Source organism: Hypanus sabinus, chromosome 3 (assembly GCF_030144855.1).
Source record: "Hypanus sabinus isolate sHypSab1 chromosome 3, sHypSab1.hap1, whole genome shotgun sequence".
Taxonomy (NCBI): domain Eukaryota; kingdom Metazoa; phylum Chordata; class Chondrichthyes; order Myliobatiformes; family Dasyatidae; genus Hypanus; species Hypanus sabinus.
The window spans coordinates 142,307,405-142,330,198 of record NC_082708.1 but is presented as its reverse complement, the minus strand read 5'-3'; the positions used below and the strand labels follow the sequence as shown (position 1 = coordinate 142,330,198).

General features: G+C 37.9%; 1 protein-coding gene and 1 pseudogene across 1 annotated transcript in view; both read right to left on the bottom strand.

The window, feature by feature from the left end:
* The window catches only part of LOC132390938 (serine/threonine-protein kinase ICK-like), a 35,998-nt pseudogene extending 28,120 nt beyond the window's left edge, over positions 1 to 7,878 (bottom strand).
* Positions 7,879 to 9,535: 1,657 nt separating this feature from the next.
* LOC132391709 (janus kinase and microtubule-interacting protein 1-like) overlaps positions 9,536 to 22,794 on the bottom strand; it is a 236,253-nt gene continuing 222,994 nt past the window's right edge. The window contains exons 12-15 of the mRNA XM_059965260.1: positions 19,262 to 19,390; positions 17,248 to 17,331; positions 12,156 to 12,218; positions 9,536 to 9,926 (exon numbers count right to left, since the gene is read on the bottom strand). Coding sequence (XP_059821243.1) covers positions 9,753 to 9,926; positions 12,156 to 12,218; positions 17,248 to 17,331; positions 19,262 to 19,390 — 450 coding nt within the window. The 3' untranslated portion in view covers positions 9,536 to 9,752. The remainder of the gene's footprint in view (positions 9,927 to 12,155; positions 12,219 to 17,247; positions 17,332 to 19,261; positions 19,391 to 22,794) is intronic.

The following is a 22,794-nucleotide window of genomic DNA, read 5'->3' as shown; positions in this document are numbered from 1 at the left end:
GTTTGTGCAGGGCAACATTATGCATATAGTGATCATAATCCCATTAGTTGCAAGGTAATTATGGAAAAGAATAGGTCTGATCTTCAATTCTAAATTGGAGATTGTCCAATTTTTATGGCAGCAGAAAGGATCTGGAAAGTGTGTATTGGGACAGGCTTTTTCTGGCAAAGGTGTACTTGGTAAGTGGGAAGCCTTCAAAAGTGAAATTCTGAGAGTTCAAAGCTTGTATGTGCCTGTCAGAATAAAAGGCAAAGATAACAGGTGTAGGGAACCTTGGTTTTCATGAGAAATTGAGGCCCTGGTTAAGAAAAAAAAAGATGCATTTCAGGTAGAAACAAATGAGGTGCTTGTGGAGTATTAGAAATGCAAGAGAACACTTAAGAAAGAAATCAGAAGGGCTAAAAGACACACAGTTGCTCTAGCAGACAAGGTGAAGGAGAATCCTAAGGGCTTCTACAGATATATTAAGAGCAAAAGGATAGCAAGGGACAAAATTCGTGGACAAAGTTTTGGGGCAGTGCAGGTCAAGAAAACAGTTTCAAATGCACACACAACTCTGGTTTATCAATATAGGCAGCATACAAAAATAGAGAAGCTATACTGAACTGTTACAAAACACTGGTATTCAAATGTTGGTTGCCAAATTACAGGAAGGATAGACCTGTATGGATATCAGAGAGAATCCAGAACAGGCTTGCAAGAATGGTTCTGAGGATGAGGAACTGTGGTTACAAGAGATTAGACAGATTGGGACTGTTTTATTTGTTAAAAAGGCCAACTGGAAATTGAATAGAAGTATTTAAAACAACGACTGCTCTAGTGGCAGGTGAAGGACAAGGATGAGCAGCCACAGATAGAAGACAAAGCTGAAGAGCTGAGGGAAAGTTTCTTTTTACAGCGTTTCTGGTTGGAATCTGTGACATACAGCTTGCGGATGTGCTGGAGGCAGGTTCCATATTGGCCTTGAAATGACAATTTGATAAATATATGGTCAAGTGAAATTTGTAAGGCACATAGAGAGGGTCAGTGGCTATAACTAGAGAATTGCTCTATCAGAGATTTAGTGTAATCTTGGTGGGATAAAACACCAGTTACTCGCTCTTTATTCTACTGAGGTTCTACTGCAGTTTTCTGCTCAGAATTGCCTTCTTTATTTAGAGTTATTTATAATATTTTAATAGTTATTTTAATATGTTATGCATTTTCACTCCAGATTTGTTGATTCTTTGAGATGATGACATCACCACTACTCTACATCCAGGATCTTACTAAACAGATACCAGGCAGCATTTTATTTAGAAAACTGGTAAGTCCATATTACAGAAATGGCTAGATCTCCACATTTCCATCTTCCTTCAAGGTCAGCTGTAACTACAATCGCTTTGCTGTTGGTCAGAAGATCTTGCTGAAAATCAACATTTCAGCGTTAACCCTTGAGTTGAACTACCTTCGTGAAAGTCACTGATCTTTAATATGTTCTTGCAATATTTAGATGTTTTCAGCCCCGATGCCTCTGATAACTGAGGCACTTACCCGTGTAATCCATGAGCAGTCCCAGACTCCACATACCAATGTTGACCTGGGCCAGCAGCATCTGCTCCTATACTGCACCAATGAACTTCACACTGAAACCAATTTGGCAGTGTGTCACTTCACTGGTTTCCCAGCTTTTGGGCTAGTTTAAACCTGACATAAGCTTGATCAAATGCAGTGCAAATGAGTAGTAGAACGGTAAGTTATTATTTTCTTGTTATTTAGCTGTTGCTTTTAATAATTTAACTTTCAACATATGCATGCATTCTAGTCGAGTGGAAAATAATATTTTAATACTTTACATATCCTTGAATGTTACTAAATATTTGTTACTGTCAAAAACTTTCACATTTGATTACCCTAACCATTAATGGCTGGGTGGTTGTGGAATTGAGGAGGTTGAACGTGGAGACACACCAGCTGTCAAAGCATCCATGAGTATCAATGATGACACATACAACTCTGTGATAACACATACAACTCACCTGCTCTGGACTCCCAGTGGAATTCAATGAGGGATTAATGGTGGAAAGTGTGAGGTACAGAAGCAGGGGCACTCTTATTTTTGGGGCAACAGAAGACCTGCCCCTTCAAAGATATTTTATTTTCCAAAGTAATGCATGGGGTAATTTTCTGGTTGTGTGTAATTGAGAATTACATGACAGCTTGCTCATGGTTAAATCACAACTTTATGCATCCAAATGTTGGCATGCACTTTTTCATCTACACCACTTTTCTTTGCAGTTTTTGCAGGGAGTAGGGATCATAATAAATCGCCAAAAGACCTGGGAAGACTACTAACACAGAAAATGGTGAAGAGAACAACAACTTGAATTCTACTGAATATCAAATCTTGCTACTGAGAATTTCTGTCATAATCAAGATTAAAAATCTTCCACAACAAGTGCTCTACAAGGTAACATGATAATGAACAGAAAAAATAAGTAAATATTGTTGGATTTAAGAGCTCCTAGCAATGTTTAACACATACCAAACCTCTAACCAGACCATTGGAGAAAAATCCCCTGAGTTATCGAGTCATGCAGTATGGAAAATAGATCTTTAGGCCAACAAGTCTATGCTAACCATCAAGCATCCATTTACAATAATCCAGTTTTACTCTGCCCAGATTCTTCATTCACTTGCACACTAGGGATAAGTTATGTTACCCAATTAATATATTAACCCACATCTTTAGGATGTGGAGAGGAAACTGGAGCGCCTGGGTAAAACCCATATGGTCACAGGGAGAACATGCAAACTCCACACAGACAACACCATTGTCTGGATTGCTGGAGTACTGTGGCAACAGCTCTACAGACTCATTACTACCATGTCTTCTAATGTATTCTTGGCAACTATGACTGCATCTTGTAGACTTTTGACGAGCACAGGTACAATGTCAATGCTAGAAGTTTGGGGCATTTGACCCAAGAGAGGTTCATGGCATTCTGTAACAGATTAACAAACAAACAGTGTATCATCGATACTCTTTGCTTGAAGATTGGAATCTGACCTCTTCGTAATGTCAATATTTGGAGAAAAACTATGCCACATAGACCAATAAGAAAGATGGTCAGTAAAGCTGTTCAGCTGAACAATAAAAAGGTTTAACAAAATGAATATCATAAAGAAACCAAATATTTGGGCTTTGCTTTAATTAGTGTACTTCATCCAACTGCTTAAATGAATTTGCTGACATCAATCAAATAGAAGTTAAGTATTCATTCAAAAGTCAACATAGCTAGAAGGTCCACAAGGCTCTAGTATTTATCCAGGCTAAGCCAGGCAGTTTGCAAACTTTGTGTCCTATTGACCAGGCTGAACCATTGTCCATATATTCCTCTGAATCACTAAGACTCCCAATATGAATGCTTTTGTCTCAACAAGTCTACTGCTGAAACTCCGAACCATGCCTTTATTACATTTCTAGATTGGACTTCCTCAGCTTCCCTGCCCAGCCTCCACTGTTATGATAAAAATAAGCTGAACCTATATTCTGGGAAGTTAAGTCATTCCATTTTTCCCTTCACCAATCCACCTCCAGCAACTGAAATACTGATTCTAGTGCAACACATGCAAAATTCTAGAGGAACTCAGCAGGTCAGGTAGCATCTATGGAAAAGAGGAAAATAGTCTACATTTCCAGCTGAGACCCTTCATCAGAACTGAGAAGGAAGAGGGAAGATGCCAGAATAAAGAGGTGTTTTGGGGTGGGGGGGGGGGGAGAAGCTAACTGGAAGGTGATAGATGAAGCCAAGTGGGCAGGAAAAGTCAAGGACCAGAGAAGAAAGAATCTGATACGAGGTGACAGTGGACAATAGGAGAATAGGAGAAGGGGAATGAGGAGTGGACCTGGGGTAAGTAATAGGCAGGTGAGAAGAAGTGAACAGTCAGTGTGGGGAATAGGGGAATGGGGGGATATACTTGTTTACTGGAAGGAGAAATTGATATTCATGCCATCCAATTGGAGGGTACCCGGATGAAATATAAGATGTTGCTCCTCCAGCCTGAGGGTGGCTATGGATCAATACGTCGGAACAGAAATCAGAATTAAAATGCTTGACCACCAGATAGTCACGCTTATGGTGGATGTTGTGGATGGCACTGATTCTAATTTTCACATCCTTCTTTATTTCCACAACCTCCTCCAGCAAGACAACCTACCACCTTCACTGTTCCTTATGCTACCTCGATTTATCACTTCTGAACATTCCACCACTGTACGTGTACTTTAATTTCCACAACTGGCTCCAAAACTTCCCCTACATTTCCATTTCTCTCTTTTGTAAGGTATTCCTTCATATCCAGCTCTCTTATTGAATATTTGGTCATTTGCTAATATTTCTTTATGTGGTTTAGTGTCAAATTTTGTTCAATGATGCTCTAGTTAGCGACTTGGGATACTTTACTGCATTAAAAGCTGCTGAGGCGGGAAAAGTGACAGTAATCATGAAAATACAAGCTTAAGAATTAAAGAGTTACAAATGGGCCATTCTCAAAACCTTTCTGATGAATTCGATTCCTTGATGTTGAGTAGAAACCAGTGGTCATACAGCAGGAATTATTCTCAATCCTAGTACTAGAAGTCATGAGTTGAATGAACAGACACATAATAGATAGAAAATAGTCAATAAAATAACACTCAACATACAATGTATCAAATTGGGTCATGCATATTTATTCCAACATGATCTCTTGCTGATCAGAGCTGATCCAGTTTTGTAGTGAAATGATAAAAATAATGGTTGCTTTGTTGGTGACCAATGTCCTTGGCTCCCAGCATCACTCCATGACCCAATGGTCAATTACAACCCATGCAGCTGGTTAATCCGTAAATTCAATAACATAAAAAGGTGCTTGAACACTGAAGCCAAGCAGCTGATGTTTAGACTCAACGTGAGTTAACAGTGATATACTCATCAGCAATTTGTTGTATACAGTAGTTTGCACAAATTAAGAGTCTGTACAGCCCTCAGCCTCTACTTGCATACCAAAAAATTACACTTAATCCTGACACACAAATTAACGTGCACCCAGCACTTAATGTTGACTTCCAAATCACCCGGGTTTGCACAAGTGTGTACGAACTTGAACTCAGGTCCTGCAGGTCACAGGTGATAATTGTATGTGCACCTAATGTCAGGGGTTGATATTGGAACAACAGGAATCCTTAGCCTGCAACCCAATTAACCTTGGTGTCAACGCAGGAATAGTTCTCAAGAATATTCATCTATTTAAATAATTTAAAGATGCTGAGTGCTCAGCAGTCTGCTCAGTGGGAAACAAGGAAACAAAATTACATCATTATTCATTATCACCAACTATACTTTTCAAAACCCCTCCAAAATAGTATTCTACTGAGATTGATGATGGATATAAAGGATTGTCAACCTTTATTTTAGGACAAAGATTAATCGAAGCTGAACAGTGCCAAGAGATAAAAGCACCTCTTGCTTCCCTAAACAATCACGAATTGAATGTGTACCTTCTCACAGAGTGAAAGCACAGTACGAGCTTGAATTACTGCAACCTGTTCTTCGTTTCTCAGGTTCTGAAATATAAAAGATCAACAAAAGATTGAAACTGAGTTTACCAGAGCATCATTCAGATTCTAAAGGCACAGCCTTTGTGACTTGGCAAGATGATCAAACAAAATGAACATTCAGTTAGATGCTCCTCTTTGCTATGGATCATCTCAAATTTAACTCTACATAAACTGAGCAAAAATGCATATTATACATATAACATGTCAAAGTATGTCCTTTAAGTCCAATTGAAAACAAATTAGGACATCCTAAAGGGGTATATGTCCAGAAAACTGCACAAAAGAAAAGTCACTATTATTGTCTAGGAAATATCTCAAGCAATTTAGCGGTTAGCACAATACTTTACTGTACAGGCGATCTGGGTTCAATTCCCGCAGCTGCCTGTAAGGAGTTTGTACATCTTCCCCGTGACCACGTGGGTTTCCTCCAGTTTCCTTCCTCAGTCCAAAGATATACTGGTTAGTAGGTTAATTGGTCAATGTAAATTGTCCCATGATTAGACTAGGATTAAATCAGGAATTGCTGGGCAGCGTGGCTCAAAGGGCCAGAAAAACCTATTCTGTACTGTATCTCAAGAAATATTAAATATAAGTAAATAAGTATTAAATAACTTGTGCAAGTCACAGAAATAGCAATAAGATTACCTCCAGAAAATATGTGCTGTATGATATTGTTTGAGGAACAAATTTCAGATCAAAGTGAATCAGGATCCTTCTTTGTAAAAATACCAGTTAAGCTTTTATACCAAACTGAGAGAGTTTAGAAAATTCTTTAAAACTTTTAAAAAAGTATCAGAAAATACAATTTTCAATCACTGTCAAGACTGTCCAAAAATAACACAGTGACCTGGGCTAAGGGTTTGAGGGCAACAAGAATAGGGAAATATATAGAAAAGCAACATTGCAGGTCCTCCCTAGGTTAAGATCACAGTTTCTTCTTGCAGACTGCTGAAAGAACGGACTGTTTGCAAGTAAGAAATGCAGCAGAAACCAAATTATCACAAGGCAGAAGATGCCTGCAGCCCCACAACAACTAGCTGATGCAAACTGCCAGCCTTCCAAATGCTTGTTCCTACGAATGAGCAGTATACAAGTCAGCATTTGCAAGTTGGGTAGGAAATGTACTGGGTAAAGTAAAACGATTTCTGACCCATTGCTGTTGTATGACACTTGACCTAAGAAACTCTCAATGTTGTAAAACTAAAGTGTTTCACTTCAGATGTAATTATTTACTTAGTTACTTGAGAGCATTTAAGAAGACAGTATTGCAATATCGTTTACCCTGCTTTAACTCCAATCAAATAACAAAGAGATCGCAGATGACATGGAAGCACAAACAATGCTCGGAATTAAGCATGATGTAAAAGCTCCAGGCAGAGTTCAACTGTCTGAATTAGTCTTACCCCATTATCTCCTAGGATATCAAGTTTCTTCATTAGGTCAGGAATTACTACATCCTGAAAGAAAGGATTCACATTATTAATAAAGAATTTGATCTCTGCAATGACTGGAATATCAAAAGGACTAATCAGTTAATTAAAACTAAGGGTAATGTAATGGTAATCTTTATGGTGTGACAGAGAATTTAATGTTAATTGTTTTTTTCTTTGATATATGCCTTTTTCGGTCTAACTGTGAGAGACTCTTTTATTGGGAACATCACATTGTGAGTCATTCATATTGTATCATGTCATGCTGTCACTCCATATAAAGCTTAATCCTCCAGGGATTGAAACATCTCACAGAAATCTTTAGCCTCTGGCATTTTTAAAAAAAATGAAAGAAGAGCTGGTTAATTCTCTATTCTTCTAAAGAATTTCAAAGACACAAGGGTAGATTTCCCTGGATGACCTGAGGACCTTCTCAGACCAAACAGCTAGAGGGCAGGGGTCAAGTATCATCCCTCTTCCTGGAGAAAGCAGAGAAGAAATTATTGGCAGAATCAATAAAGCATTAATATTTTTAGAAATCCGTTAGAGTAGGAAAAAGTGCCAAGGTGCTTCACGGTAATGTTATCAACCAAACTTTCACATTAAGCTCCACTTGGTTGCGATGAGATCTGGCTCCAAAATCCAATTACACCTGGACAGTCCACTCATTACTGGCCCCTGGTCGGGGATAAAGAAGGGAAAAGGACTCACATTTATAAAGCACCTTCATGGCTTTTGGTCAGCCCAAAGCAAGCAGCAAATTATGTACATTTGACTCTAATCACTACTAATAGTGAGGATATGTGCCAGCTAATTAGCACATCAAATTTCTCCAAAGTATGGTACCAACTGGTTATAAACACTCATGTCGGCTTAGGGGAACTGGTGAAGGAACTTTGACATCTTTTGTGGACTTGTTGGATTAATATAGGATCACCTGATAGTTCACGGTCAAATATCTATGCATTAACAGGACACAAATTCTAACCAATTCATGTGAATTTGAGTTAAGTTCTAAGAGGATCAGGATATACACAGTCTCTGAATATCTCGAAGTATTGCATAATACAAAAGGCAGCTTTTCTTCCCACACTTAGCAAATGGTTGAAATGTATAAGTCTCCATACATCAAACTGCATGGGGCAGTCAAAGTTAATGTCTCCAGACCATACACAAAATTAGACTCTAACAGCTATCGAGCTCACCTTAATGCCTTCTTGCTGACAATAAAGCTGAAGGGCACTTCCACTCTCGGAAAAAGCTGATATGTGCAAGTTGTAAGCTGGTGACCTTCGCTCCCGCTCCTACAAAGGAGAAATACATCTGATCAATTTGACATTACAGAAATAGAGATGAAAGAAAGCCATGCAAAAGAACTAGAACTCTACAAAAAGCATTGAAACATACTAACAGCTGTGAAATAAATTTCACTCCAAATTCAAATGAAATATAATATTATACAATATTAATATTAAAAAAGGTCTGGTCAGTTTCCCTGAAAAATAGACTATTTTACACAACAGTAGATATTTAAAAGAATGGAACACAGCTCTAAACACACTAGCTTGACAGTAAGCTAAATCATTTAATTATAAGTTTTTTTAATACAGAAAGTCATAGTTTTCAGCAAGATTATTTGGAAACTGTAGTTTGAGGATTTAACAATAACTGGAAGTATCAGCTTCAGTAATTTTCTAAATACTTGATGCTATTATCTCATTTCTACTTTCAATACTTACTTTGCAACTTTCTTATGGAAGAATGGTGCTACTGAAATGAACCAGATGGAAAAACAAGGATTTTGGAACTAAGTGGATTTCGGTAGAATCTTGGAAAAGCAGCGCGGTTCCCAAAATGATTGCCAAATAATAGATCGCATAAGCTTATGCAACAAAAAATAAAACAAATCTTTCAGGTTAGTGATCCTGTATAACTTTGAACTACGTGGTTTGCGTCAGAATGAATGTTAATTTTATTGTACAGAGCAACAACATTAGTACAAATCAACAATCAAACAACGTATTCGGAGAAGTGATGGTATCAAACAATGTGATGGATATACTGCAAAGTAACTTCTGGTGCAAACAGATCATGAATTCCAAATATGGATCACAAAGAGTGATACCCTTTTGTTGTTGAATCAAATATTCTTTGTTTTTGACAAGCCAGCAGCATTCTTTCTCAGCATCACAGTTATTTTTAAAGCAGTTGCACCAAACTAATAGGTTATATTGCCGTATTATACTTTCCCAGCCTCTTTGCAGCTCCACAACTGGAAGGAATATAGAATACATTCCAGTCATGTATAGATCAATGTGGCCAGGATAGGAAGCTCCTGGTTTTCTACCAGATTCTTCAAAGTAAAATAAAAACCTGAAGTGAAATGAGTGTGTTATAAACATAATATGCATAACAAAAGCAGATTCAAAGTATGTGAATATGATGAGCGATGTAAGGTTATAAAACATAAATGATGAATGCAAGTAGTAGCAAAATCAAAATAGCTTTATTAAATCTCCAAAAAAATTATAATCTATTTATATAAATTATTATCTTATTGTATAATTATAAATTATACATCTCAATTGTCTGCTAAAATCTTGTATTATATTCAAAGACTTTCTCTGGCATCAAAACTCCAGGCAGTAAAACAGCTTTTCATCTCTTCCAAAATTATACAACTGTGCATCAATAAAAGGCAGTGTTCATTAACGCTGTGGGACAAGTGGCTGCACAATGCATCAAAGCACAAAGGTTCTCCTTTTTGGTTCACACACTTCCGCTCCATTTGACACTTTACCAATGGAATGCCTTACTTCAAGCTCCAAGATTCTGAACTCCAGCAACTCATTCTGGTCTTTTGCATCTTGCACCTCATTCTGCAGTCTGAGTTCTTCAAGTTCCAACTTATGAATCTGAAGGAAAATTAGAAGCACATATAAATAATTTGGAACCTATCTAATGCAGGTTACATTAATTCTTTATTCACCAAATGTGACACTATGAAAATTTAAGGGGATTTCCCTGCACATAATCACAGTAATAATAATAATCAACGGTCTTCAGGATTTTGAAGCATGAATCTCCAGCCTGATTATGCAGCTCTTATAAAGCTGGAAAATCTAGTTCAATGATAACCCAGAACTTTAATGAAATCTGATATAACTGAATTTCTATGACCTTTGATGGAATTTTAAAAAACATTCTGTTAGAGGGAAAATCATTCACAGTTTGGAAAATTTGTTGGAGCCTTTGAAGTGACAACAGCAATTCATACCACTTTTTTAAAAATTCAGTATGATTTCCCTTAAACTTACCAAGACACTGATCAGTGTGCACCAATAAAATGAGTAAAAGATTCACAATAGACACTTGGAATCTGTTTTCAGTCACAAAAATAAGGTTGATTTTGAAGCTTTCATCTCTGACTTTGAACCTATGGTCTGCAGTACATGTATGTCTATATGCTGCTATATCACATCACTATCCAATTATTCTTGGTTGGAAAATCTTCCAAGGATCATTCAAGAGAAATAATTAAAAATACTTTGACATAAAACAGTATTTCATTCATTCACCATAAATTGAAAAAAATATTACATTTAAGTTCAGTTGTTATTAACTCGAAAAAGAACACAAGCAGGTTTTCAACAACATATGTTTCAAAGAGTGCCATAAGCCTGCCTGATGCTCAGAAGATAACACATAAAAGACTCAAATTCAATGCCTTCACACAGCTTGTAATGACAGCTGGGGAAAATAGATCTATGGCACTGTAGAAGATTTTGGGGATAGATGTCACAGCAATCAGAATAAGGAAACTGAACTATCAATTAATTGATCAGATTAATCATACCAGAGAAGCCTTAGAATTTAAATTCAACCAGTTAAATAATTTGTAACGTTAAAGAAAACATGCTTCAGTAATGGTAATCATGAAGACAGTCATAAAAATTTATGTGGTCCACTGACGTTTTTCAAGGGAAAAATTTGTTACCTTCTGCAAGGCATGGTCATTATGTGACTCTGGCCCCTCAGGAATATAATTGACTCTAGAATGGTTTGGTAAGTCATTCAGTTGCTTCCTAACTGCTAGTTGACTTGGAATAAGAACCTTTATCCTCTTAAGAACAAGAAACATTGGCTTTGATCATTTTGGGTACATCCTGAAAACTGACTGCACAAAGCAGCACAAAATGATATTCCCAGACACATAAAGAGACTTCAGATACTGAAAATGTTAAATAACACACACAAAATACTGGAGCAAATCAGCAGGTCACACAGCATCTGTGGAGGGAAATAACCAGTTGACACTTCGGGCCAAGACTCTTCAGCAGGGCTAGAAAGAAATGGGGCAGAAGCTAGGATAAGAAGGGGGGAATGCAAACTGCTAGGTGACGGGTGAAACCGGTTGCAGGGGAAGGTGAGAGGTTGGGGATTATGTAAGAAGCTGAGAGACAATAGATGGAAGAAGGCCTGTGAGGAAAATAATAGGAGAGGATGGAATAAAAGGAAGGAGGAAGAGAACTAGATAGAGGTGATGGGCAAGTCATGAGGCTGGGGGATGAGAAGAGAGGGAGTGAGGTGATAACCAGAATGGAATGGCTGAAGAGAGAAAATGACGAGGGGAAAGGTGGGGGGAGAGGAAAGGAGAAATTATCAGAAGTTGGAGAATTCAATGTTCATGATATCAGGTTAGAGCCTACCTAAATTTATTTATTTATTATTTATTTCACAATACAGTGCAGAGCAGGCCTATCAAGCCATGCCACCCAAGCAACTCTGGCAGAAGATGCCTGCAACCCCACAGTAGGCAGGAAATTCATCCCACACTTGCTCATATGTACACATCAGTCAGTCAATGTAATCTGAAGAGGATCAGTGACAATTGCAAACCATCAAGAAGTGAGACCTCCATAAGAAAAACACTAAAATGGCTCATATAAGCAACTGTTCGCTATTGACAAGCTATCTTATTTCAATCAACCATGATTCTCAATGGTTTTCACGCCATTTCCAATCATTAATTCTGTCAGTCGCAATTCTGCTAATTGTCTGCACAAGAGATTAAGCAAGGGCTGGAGTGAAAAGTGTACAATTAATGAAATGTGTGAAAATACTATTATTATTATATTTCTTACCTTCTCAACCAGTTCCTGGTTGCTTCTAAAAAGTAACTGTTTATCTTCCACCCATTTTGAATCCTAAAATATACAGAATAGCAAGAAACAAGAAAAAAATGCATTAAAAAATTAAAGTACAACAAATCAAAATCTTAAAAGATGAGCTGTATTTAACTGTGGGTGCAAACAAAGAAATATTTGAAAAATCTATGATCGTTTTATTTTGTAAAAAAGTTCCCTGAAATACAAACAGGTTTAAATTGAACTGCACGATACTGACATGCAAAATTTAAACAATTCTTTGAGAGAAATATATATTTTGACTGTTATCTGCACAAAAGAATTATCACGTTATTGTTACCTCTTGCCCAGTTGAATTTATTGTAGTTAATGAAACTGTGCACATAGTATGCTATAGTATGACAATATGTATACATTTGTGTTTGTGACCAAAGACATTATTTCTATTTCTTGAGCTAAAACATAAGAATGGCAGCAGCCAATGCAATTTCATGAAAGAACAGAGCATGCTAATATTACACAGCACAACTTCTTTACAGAAGGTCTGAATGAATGAGAGAAAACCTGTTTTTCAAAGCTGTATCCCAAATGCAGTCTCTTTGTTGATCTAACTGGGCATTGCAATCACAAGAAATTTATTTTTTAACCATGACATGCAAACTCCATATTTGAAAGTTGGTTTTATGCAGGTCAAAACTTCTTCCTTTTTGTATTTTGTTTGAGCTGAATAAGCCTGGATAGATGAAGTTACAAAGAAGAGCAAAGCATTATGAAATACAACCAGTGAAGCTATCCAGGGTCTGCAGTCACTAAAAGTAAAACTGATTTTAATTTATCGAAGAAAAGAACAGAGGGGAACTTTAATCAGTGAAGGTATTCTTTCTACATATTGATTCTTTTCAAAGTTTCAATAAAGAGTTTTACTTACACTTCCAAATAAACAGAAGGAGAATTTTGGAAGTATGTGGGTGGTGAGGAAGGTAGAGGGGGAGAAACACAATACATAAACTAAAATAGTTTAACACATACTCAAAATAAAATTACAAGGCAAACCAAAATATTGTATTAATGCAGAATAAGAAAACTACAACTAATTCAATAAAGTTAGAAAAATGTAAGAATTTCAAACTGCAACTTAATAAATAATGATTAGTTTAAAATTGCTTGATATGTTTTCAATGATTTAGGGAATAGACCCCAGAAAATAAGGAATAGGCAAAACCACTTCACATCTTGTATTGGATTGCTACATTCCATTTGTTGTTCATTCCACACTGGTAACCTGCTACGGAGGTAACTGCCATTACTGAACACCAAGTGTCCAGGAATGGTCACCCATTATCCATGATTTTGTCTGGGATTCACATCATTCATACTGTTGGCACCTCCACATTCTCACATGAGAGCTGTTGCAAGGTCCCAGTGTATTAACTAAATAGATCTATGAAACCTATATACATTAAAATGTTTATCTACTTCTGTCACTAGACACGCATTGACCATGGGCTGGAGGAGTGGAAGGATTTTACACCCTGTTTTGGGCATGAATTTTAGAGGTCAATTACCCTTCATTGTTACGACTGCATAACATTCCTAAACAATGATATACTTCTTATATGATCATCAAATTTAATTTGCTGCTGCTCCTGTGGAGCACTTTGAAAGGTGCTTATGCACGGACGGTTCTTATTTTATTTTATTTAATTTTTAAATTTATTTTATTTAGAGATACAGCATAGAACAGGCCTTTCCGGCCCAACACACCACGCTGCCCAGCAACCCACCTATTTAATGCTAATCTAATCACAGGATTAATTTACAATGACCAGATCTACCAACTGGTACATCTTTAGACTGTGGGAGGAAACCAGAGCACAGGAAACCTGGAGTATACCCATGCAGTCATGGGGAGAAAGTACAAACTCCTTGGAGACAGTACCAGAATTTAACTCCGAATTCCGATGACTCCTAGCTGTATTAGCGTTGTGCTAACTGCTAAGCTACCATGGAACAACAGGCACTCTTGCATTATAAAACTTGGCAATTGTAACATGCACACTTACTGTATATTGCCCCTCAAAGCAGAAACAATCATTTCTCTTTTGGGAGAACCAATAAATCTAGCACATATATATTGAATGGCAAGACCCTTAAGAGTACTAAGGAACAGATGGGCCTTGGTGTACAACTTCAAGGATACCAGTAGTTGGCAGCACAGGGAGATAAAATAGTGATAAAAGCTTATGGGATACTTGTCTTTGTTTGTCTGAGCAGGGAGGTAATACTACTACTATTATAATATATTGCATAAACCGCAGCTAAAGTGGAGTGTAGTGTGCAGAGATTATCCAGGATGCTGCATACAATGGAGTACTTCAGCTCTGATGAGAAACTGCCTAGATTAGACAGTAAGAAATATTTCACAGTAATAGGGGTGGTTGTAATGGAAGGTATAGGTTTAAGATAAGGGGTAAGAGGTTTTGATGGGAGACAAGAAAGAGTTTTCTTCACCCAGACGAAGGGTAGAATCTGCAGTGTACGGCCTGGGGGTGGTGCATGCAACTATTCTCACAACATTTAAGTTGCATTTAGGCAAACACTTTGATGCCCTCCAATGCCCAGGTCAAGAGAGGCTATCAGCTGGAAAATCAGGCTAGCATAGATGGGTGCCAGACAGCATGCAGATATTTGATGGGCTCAGACAGAATCGGGTTTAATATCACTGGCATATGTTGTGAAATTTATTAACTTTGTAGTAGTAATACAATGCAATGCGTAGTAATAGAGAAAAACCTGATTTACAGTAAGTCTATCCATATTAAACAGTTAAAGTAAATAAGGAGAGCAAAAAAATAGAAATTAAAAACTCATGAGATAGTGTTCATGGGTTCAATGCCCATTCAGAAATCTGATGGCAGAAGGAAATGAGCTGTTTCTGAATTGTTGAGTGTGGGAATCAGGCTTCTGTACGTTCTCCCTGATGGTAGCAATGAGAAGAGGGCATGTCCTGGGTGATGAGAATCCTTAGTGATGGACGCTGCCTTTTTGATTTGGACTTGTTTCTGTATAGTATGAATCTGTGATTCTATGATGAAGCACATGTGAGACTGCACTGATGGCAATGGATCATTACATTCTTGACACTGTCAACAAAATAGACATCACATCCAGCTTTTGTCCAAGCCTCAAAACGGACAAATAAGGGATGACCTTCTTACAGATAAGTATACAGTACCTTTGCCTGGTGTACTGAGAAAGTAAACAGAGTGTGCTGTGGTACATCATACAAGTTTATACCTAATTTGCCCCAGTTCTGACTTAACAAAATCACTGTGCAGGTGAGAGAGGGATCAAGAAATAAAATCAGGAATCTAGTTCACCACATGTCCTTGCTATATCCTCACTGGATAGAGTTCAGTATTATCAGAGTGCCATTGCCTCCCTACATTTTTGTAACTGCGGAACACTTCTATTCCTTGATTCGTGCCATTATTAACATCCTACACTTTTTCAAAATGCAAGTTATATTTCACCAAATAATTTCTCTACTTAACCAGTTCCCCCTCATTTATAAGGACATTCCCTCAATGTAGATTTGAGTGGGACAGAGTTTTGTTTTTGGCCACTTGCTCAACATGAGCACACACAGTCGACGTCATGTGTTTTAGGACATTTTCATGATTCAGTTCCATTGATGTCAGTGCCACGCATTTGCATATAATACTGGTCTATTTTTCCCAGGTAATGAACAACCCCTTATCAACAGCTGTTCTATACATAATGTTTACCCTTCACCTTGCTTAGAAATGATTCAAATTATGTCACCTATACAAATGACCAAAGCACTTGACATTATCAAATGATCTGCAATATAAGTCAAGAACTTTAATCTACAACCTGTCAACCAAACATACTAAATACAAGACAGTGTCCCACTTAGGCATTTACTATTTATTAAGTATCTCTTTTCCTAAATTTTATTTGAAAAGGAATGTAGAGTAACAAAGGGAAACCAAAAATAATAAGCAGCCACAATTCCTGGGCTTACTTTAAAAATCATTGTTACTAGAAATTCTCAGAGAGCTGAACATCACAGAAACAGGTCTTTGAGCTCATCATGTTTGGTTTCTCTGCACCAAACATCAAGCACCGATTTGCACTAATCACATTTTATTGTCCCCATCTACCCATCAACTAAGGGCAACTTACAGCGTCTAATCCACAAATCCTTTACGTATAGAAGGAAACCAGATATTCAGGAGACAACCCAAGCAGTCTCGGGGAAAATGACAGGCAGGATCAAAGGTCAGGGTTGAATCCAACTCGAAGAATACTAAAAGGCAGCAGCTTTATCAGCTCACTGCAAAGTTCAAATGAAATCTATTATTAAAGTACGTTTATGTCACTACATATTAACTAAAGAATAACCCTAACCCTAATGGATTTACAAGAAAAAATACAATAAAATGCTATGAAAAACTATGCATAAACATACGAAGACCAAGAAGTAACCAATGTGAAAAGAAGCCAAACTGCAAATAAAAATAACATGAGTTGTACCTCTGAGCACCCTACTCAGTATCAGGGTTAACAAGACAAGGATGGTTGAAACAAATTAATTTAATTTTACAGCTTTGAAACTGATCTGAACAGAAACCAGGGAGGTTGAGGCTGACACTGATATATCTGCATTCAACAAAACTCATCAGTGGCCAAAACCTTCACTCCCAGAAGCTAAACGGCCATTCTGGAGCCCGGGTGTGACATCACTAACAAAAGGAAAGTGTTCATTAATAAGCAAGGGAAGCAGAATAAGGACAGAGGCTAAATGTGTTTTTAGAAATTAACAAAATAATTTAGCTTCTTTTGTATAATTTGTCAGAATTCGTTCTCTGAAGTATGTTCAGCTGTGATGTATGCAATTACACCTATTATGATTTTGGGAAAGATGAAGCTGTGTTTAGTAAAAGGAAGGTGCAGATTTCATAAAGTCTCCAAGCAAGTTGAGACCTGTAGTTCATGAAAAATTAACTAAGAATGCCAATAGTACTACAGCCACTTCCATGTGGTATTGATCAGAGCCTTTTACCTGTCCTTTCTCTGCCAGGGATTTTTCCAGATCTTCAATTTTAGCTTGACAGCGAAAAAGATCAGCTTGAAGTTGTTCACGAGTCTGTTAAAATACAATTGCAAATTTTTATAGAAATTTACAGTATAAAATTAAGCTATTTGGTAAATAGGTATTCCTTTTTATTTGCCACTGGAGCAATAATAATCCCAGTCCCACCACTCCCTTACAATGTTATTCATTCTTCCTCCAGAGAAAGCAATGGCTTTACTTCCTCAGAAGATATTCTCTGCTTTAATATCTCACCTAACACAGGTGCCTTCTAACCTCGCTTTGCACCAATTCAGAAGTGACACACTACAATAGACTTCATTTCCACTACAATGGACTTTGCTTTGCTTGCTTGTCCTAATTCTGTTCTTTCCTGTATAATTTTGTACAATTTATGTTGTTAACTTACCTTTTGTCTTGTGAATGTTTAGTATCTGATGCTACATGCTTGGGATGCTGCTGCAAGTACTTGTGAATTCATGTACACAAAAAAAACTCAGCTTTAAATTTAAAGGGGACCTGGGGGGAATGTTTTTTTTCTTACACAAGAATGGTTGATAAATGGAACTCTCTTCTGGAGGAGATGGGGATATTTAGATAGGCACATGAATAGGAAACGTATGAAGGACACAGACCTAACACAGGCAAATTGGATTAGTGCAGATGGGCAAAAAAATAGTAGTGCATGGAGGTGGTGTGCTGAAAGACTTTTTCTGTGCTCTATCACTGAATGCATCAATGCACTTTCACAGGCTTATTTGTTTCTGGAATGACTGGTACTTTCACTGTATTTCCTGCAGGTTCATGTCATCATAGAGGGTATCCTCACATCAGCCATTCCAGTCTGGTTTGGTGCAGCGCCCTCTCACAACATATGGGAACTACAGTGAACTGTTAGGTCAACAGATCATAGGCTACAGTCTACCATCTCTGCAGGGCTCATATGTGCCCAGGACAAAGAAGTGGGCAGGAAAGTCATTACAGACATTACCCATCCTGCAAACTAACATTTCCATAAGCTCCCTTCTGGAAAGGGCTATAGGACTATTAAAACAAAATGTTCACACTATCCTAAAAGCTTCTTCCTCCAGACAGTTAATTGGATCAACCATTCTAATTGGCCTGTCACTGCATGGTAGACACTTCAATTCACTTTTTATAATGCTGATTACTTTGTAAATACATGTAAATTATACTTTGGAGCGTAGAAGGTTGAGGGGGACTTGACAGAGGTATTTAAAATTATGAGGGGATAGATAGAATTGATGTGGATAGGCTTTTTCCAATGAGAGTAGGGGAGGTTCAAACAAGGGGACATGAGTTGAGAGTTAAGGGGCAAAAGTTTAGGGGTAACACGAGGGGGAACTTCTTTACTCGAGAGTGGTAGCTGTGTGGAATGAGCTTCCAGTAGAAGTGGTAGAGGCAGGTTGGATTTTGTCATTAAAAAAAAAAAATTGGATAGGTATTTGGACTGGAAAGGAATGGAGGGTTATGGGCTGAGTGCAGGTCGGTGGGACTAGGTGAGAGTAAGTGTTCGGCATGGACTAGGAGGGCCAAGATGGCCTGTTTCCGCACAGTAATTGTTATATAGTTATATGGTTATATATGCTGGCGTTTATATATTTTATGCACATTTTATTACAAACCCATTCTTTACCCTCTAACTTAATTTTTACATAATTCAGCATTCTTCATAATTGTTGAATGTTGCTTTTTATTGTAAGTCACGCGTGACCAACACACCACAGCAAAATTCTAAGAGATATCAATATACAGTATAAGGCAAATTAAGTGCATCCTAGATGTTAAAAAAGATCTAAGTTTTCTGGATTTATTTGTGCTGGGTGGTTTGAGTGATGTGACGTAGCTGAAAGTAAATCTTAAACCCATGTTATGCTAAGAAGGGAGAAGGGTTGGAAAATGAAGACAGAGAGCTTCTGATGAAACAGCATCTCTCCAAGACATTTCTGCCTCTGTACCCTACCCGGGTTTCTCGCTCCACATCTAGTGTCCCACCAACTTGTTCCTGAAGCAGTGCATAAGCTCTCTGAAGAGCCTGATATTCTTGAGTAAGCTGGCGAAACCTCAGTTCGGACTCTTCTCTGTTTAGGACCTAGAAAAGAAGAAAAAAAGAAATGCAGGAACTGGGTTTGTTAATTTTTAATTGAAATCAAAACTTGCAAATTTTTTGGTTCAAGTATGCAATTCACCAACTCTTCTGAAGCAAATGGAAATGAAGAAAAAGAGTGCAGCTGCTGAAAATCTGAAATAAAAAGCAGAAAATGATAGAAAATTCTCAGTCACCATCTCTGCTACCTAGACCAACTGATTTTTCTCTTTCTCACGTCTAATGACGACACACTCATCTAAAATATTAATTATCTTTTTCCCAGACACTGCCAAGATGTGCTCATATTTTTCAGCATTTTTTGATTTACCGTCTTTATATCAGGATAGCTCATTTTTTCTTATCCTTCTAGCCTGCCAAGGAGGTTTCAGAATATGTTACAGAAACCCTAGAAACTTGGTCTGTTGCAACTGCCCCCATTAAGCTATCTTGACCCATCCTATAATAAACATTCCTTTTATTCAAACTTTCCTCCCCATCTTCTCACTTACTCATAACTAACTTGTATCTTTTTATGTCCCCAGTGATGACAAAAAAATCACAGACCTGAAGTAACATCTCTTTCCCATATTTAATATTAAAAAAACAATTTGGGAGAAAGTCGTTAAGAAGGCATATGGTGTGTTGGCTTTTATCAACCATGGGATTGAGTTCAAGAGCTGTGAGGTAATGTTAGACATCTATAAGACCTTAGTCAGACCCCATTTGAAGTACTGTGTTCAGTTCTAGTCACCTCACTACAGGAAGGACGTGGATAATATAGAGAGAGTGCAGAGGAGATTTACAAGGATGTTGCCTCGATTGGAGGGTGTACCTTTTGAGAATAGGTTGAGTAAATTTGGCCTTTTCTCCTTGGAGTGACGGAGGATGAGAGTTGACCTGACAGAGGTGTAAAAGATGATAAGGGGCATTGATCGTGTGGATAGCCAGAGGCTTTTTCCCAGGGCTGAAATAGCTAACACAAGGGGGCATAGTTTTTAGGTGCTTGTAAACAGGTACCGAGGGGATGTCAGGGGTAAGTTTTTTCACACAGGGAGTGGTGTGTGTGTGGAATGCACTGCCGGTGGCGGAAGCGGATACAATAGGGTCTTTTAAGAGCCTCTTGCATAGGTACATGGAGCTTAGAAATATAGAGGACTATGTGCTAGGGAAATTCTAGGCAGTTTATGAGTAGGCTGTATGGTCAGCACAATATTGTGGGTCGAAGGCCCTGTAATGTATTGTAGATTTCTATGTTATTTTAGTTTGACTCTCTTGTCTTTGCACCTAATCATTTTCTACAACTGAGTTTTCCACCATTAATGTGTATCACGTCATTCTTTGTCAAATCAGGAAATCAGCTACGTGGCAGTTTCAGGAAATCCTGAGCTTCATGGAACCCATCAAGATTTCTTTAAGTACAACACACTGGAGGAACTCAGCAGGTTGGGCAGTATCCGTGGAAACGAACAGTCAAAGTTTCAGGCCGAGACAAATCGTCAGGACTGAAGAGGGAGGGGGCAGAGACCTGTTGAGGCTGTCCGACCTGTTGAGTTCCTCTTGTTGAGGACCTCAGTGTGTTGTACGTGTTGCTTTGACCACAGCATCTGCAATGTACTTTGTATTTAAGATTTCTTTAAGGTTCTTCAGGTTATCCTGATCCCACGCACCCTTAGTAACAAGTGCAAAACATGTAATAGTGATTAGCTTTTGTATTCCTCTTCCAAATTTATGTTTCTCTAACTCCATATTTTCAGCTAGAGAGACATCTGACCTATAGTGCAAGTCCAAGCTTACTTGGAATAAATCAAATTCAAGTTCATGTTCAAATTTATTGTCATTTGACTACCTATATACAACCAAAGCAAACAATATTCTTCATGTCCTCAGTGCACCCAAACTGTTGTTGTCAATTTTTTCCAAATCACCAGCACTATTGTTGGCCGAGTTAAGAGAGTGGATTGGGGGAGGTGGTTTGGCTAAATTTCAAACCCCAGGTGGGCTGTAAAACTCGTAAATTTTTTTAAAAGTTAAGAATATTTCTGAAATATTATCTACATATTAACCGGGACACATCAGAACCAGTACATTTTGGCCAAATTAAGAGGCCACTCTGATTTGCCAGTTTCATGGAAATAATTAAAAGTAAAGAAAAAAGTACACAAACTACTGTTTGACTGAGTAACAATGTATGTATTTAAATGAAATACTGAACAACTTAGAACACTACCAATAACCCCGCAGTAACACAAGACTGTGCATTAGTACCTAATTGTTATCAATGGAGGAATTTATCTGCCAGATTCTGTTGATTGTAAATGGACAATATCAACACAGACGCCTGGTGCAGATAACTGACTGCCTTCATACAATGCATCAGACAATTGCATCCTCCAAATCTTCATTTTCATTGTAACATGCAAAATGATTGTCAATAGCTTCAAATTTCCTAACTTATTGAAGTTATGGAATTATTTCATTTTCATTCCCAACTGTTTCTGGTATTTCCAAGGCTGAATGCTAGAAACTGCGGCGAGCAAAACCCTTCTGAATTTTCTCTCTGCTTATTCACGCCAACTATCAGTGACAAAAATCACTGCTTTTTGAACTGAGAAGTATGCAACTGACACTATTTAAAAGCTGATTTACTCTAAGCACGGTGTGGCATCTCAAAGCCACACAAGTGCACGTGACTGGCTGATGAAGGGTCTCAGCCCAAAATGTTGACTATACTCTTTTCCATAGATGCTGCTTGGCCTGCTGAAATCCTCCAGCATTTTCCATGTGCTGCTTGGAGTTCCAGCACCTGCATACATTCTCTTGTTAGTTAAAAACTGTTTGGCAACAGTCTCCTGCCCCAATTAAGCAGTGTAGTGTCCCAAATAATTGAAAACTGGGAAATCCTGTATATTTTCTTGATTTAGCTCTTGAACTTTACGAGCTGTCTCAAATAAGTGGCGTGATTAACCAACAGCCCAATTAACCAGAATCCAATGTCTGTGTCTGTACAGCCCTTTCAATATTAATTGGGGCACTGTGTCTGTTGATCCATGTCCCAGGTAAATAAAAGATGAACGATTTATGTTCCCAGGCACTTTGTGTGTATGCCTCTCATTGTTTCCTGTCCCACACTACTCCTAATATGTATAAAATAAACACCATGTTTACCATTTAGTGGGCATGACATAATGATGATCAATGAGAAAAGTTGATTGGCAAGATATGAGGCAAGCAAAAGAGCAGATTTGAAGCCAATGTGGTGGCATACACCAGCAAAAATGATGAACCAGTTCTCCCCAAGATCAGGAGCAGTATGTTATTCACATCATTACTTCCGAGTTGAACCCTCTCATATTTATAATTACACTTACAACTTCCCCCATCTCCACCTCCATCTCAACAGCCAGCTC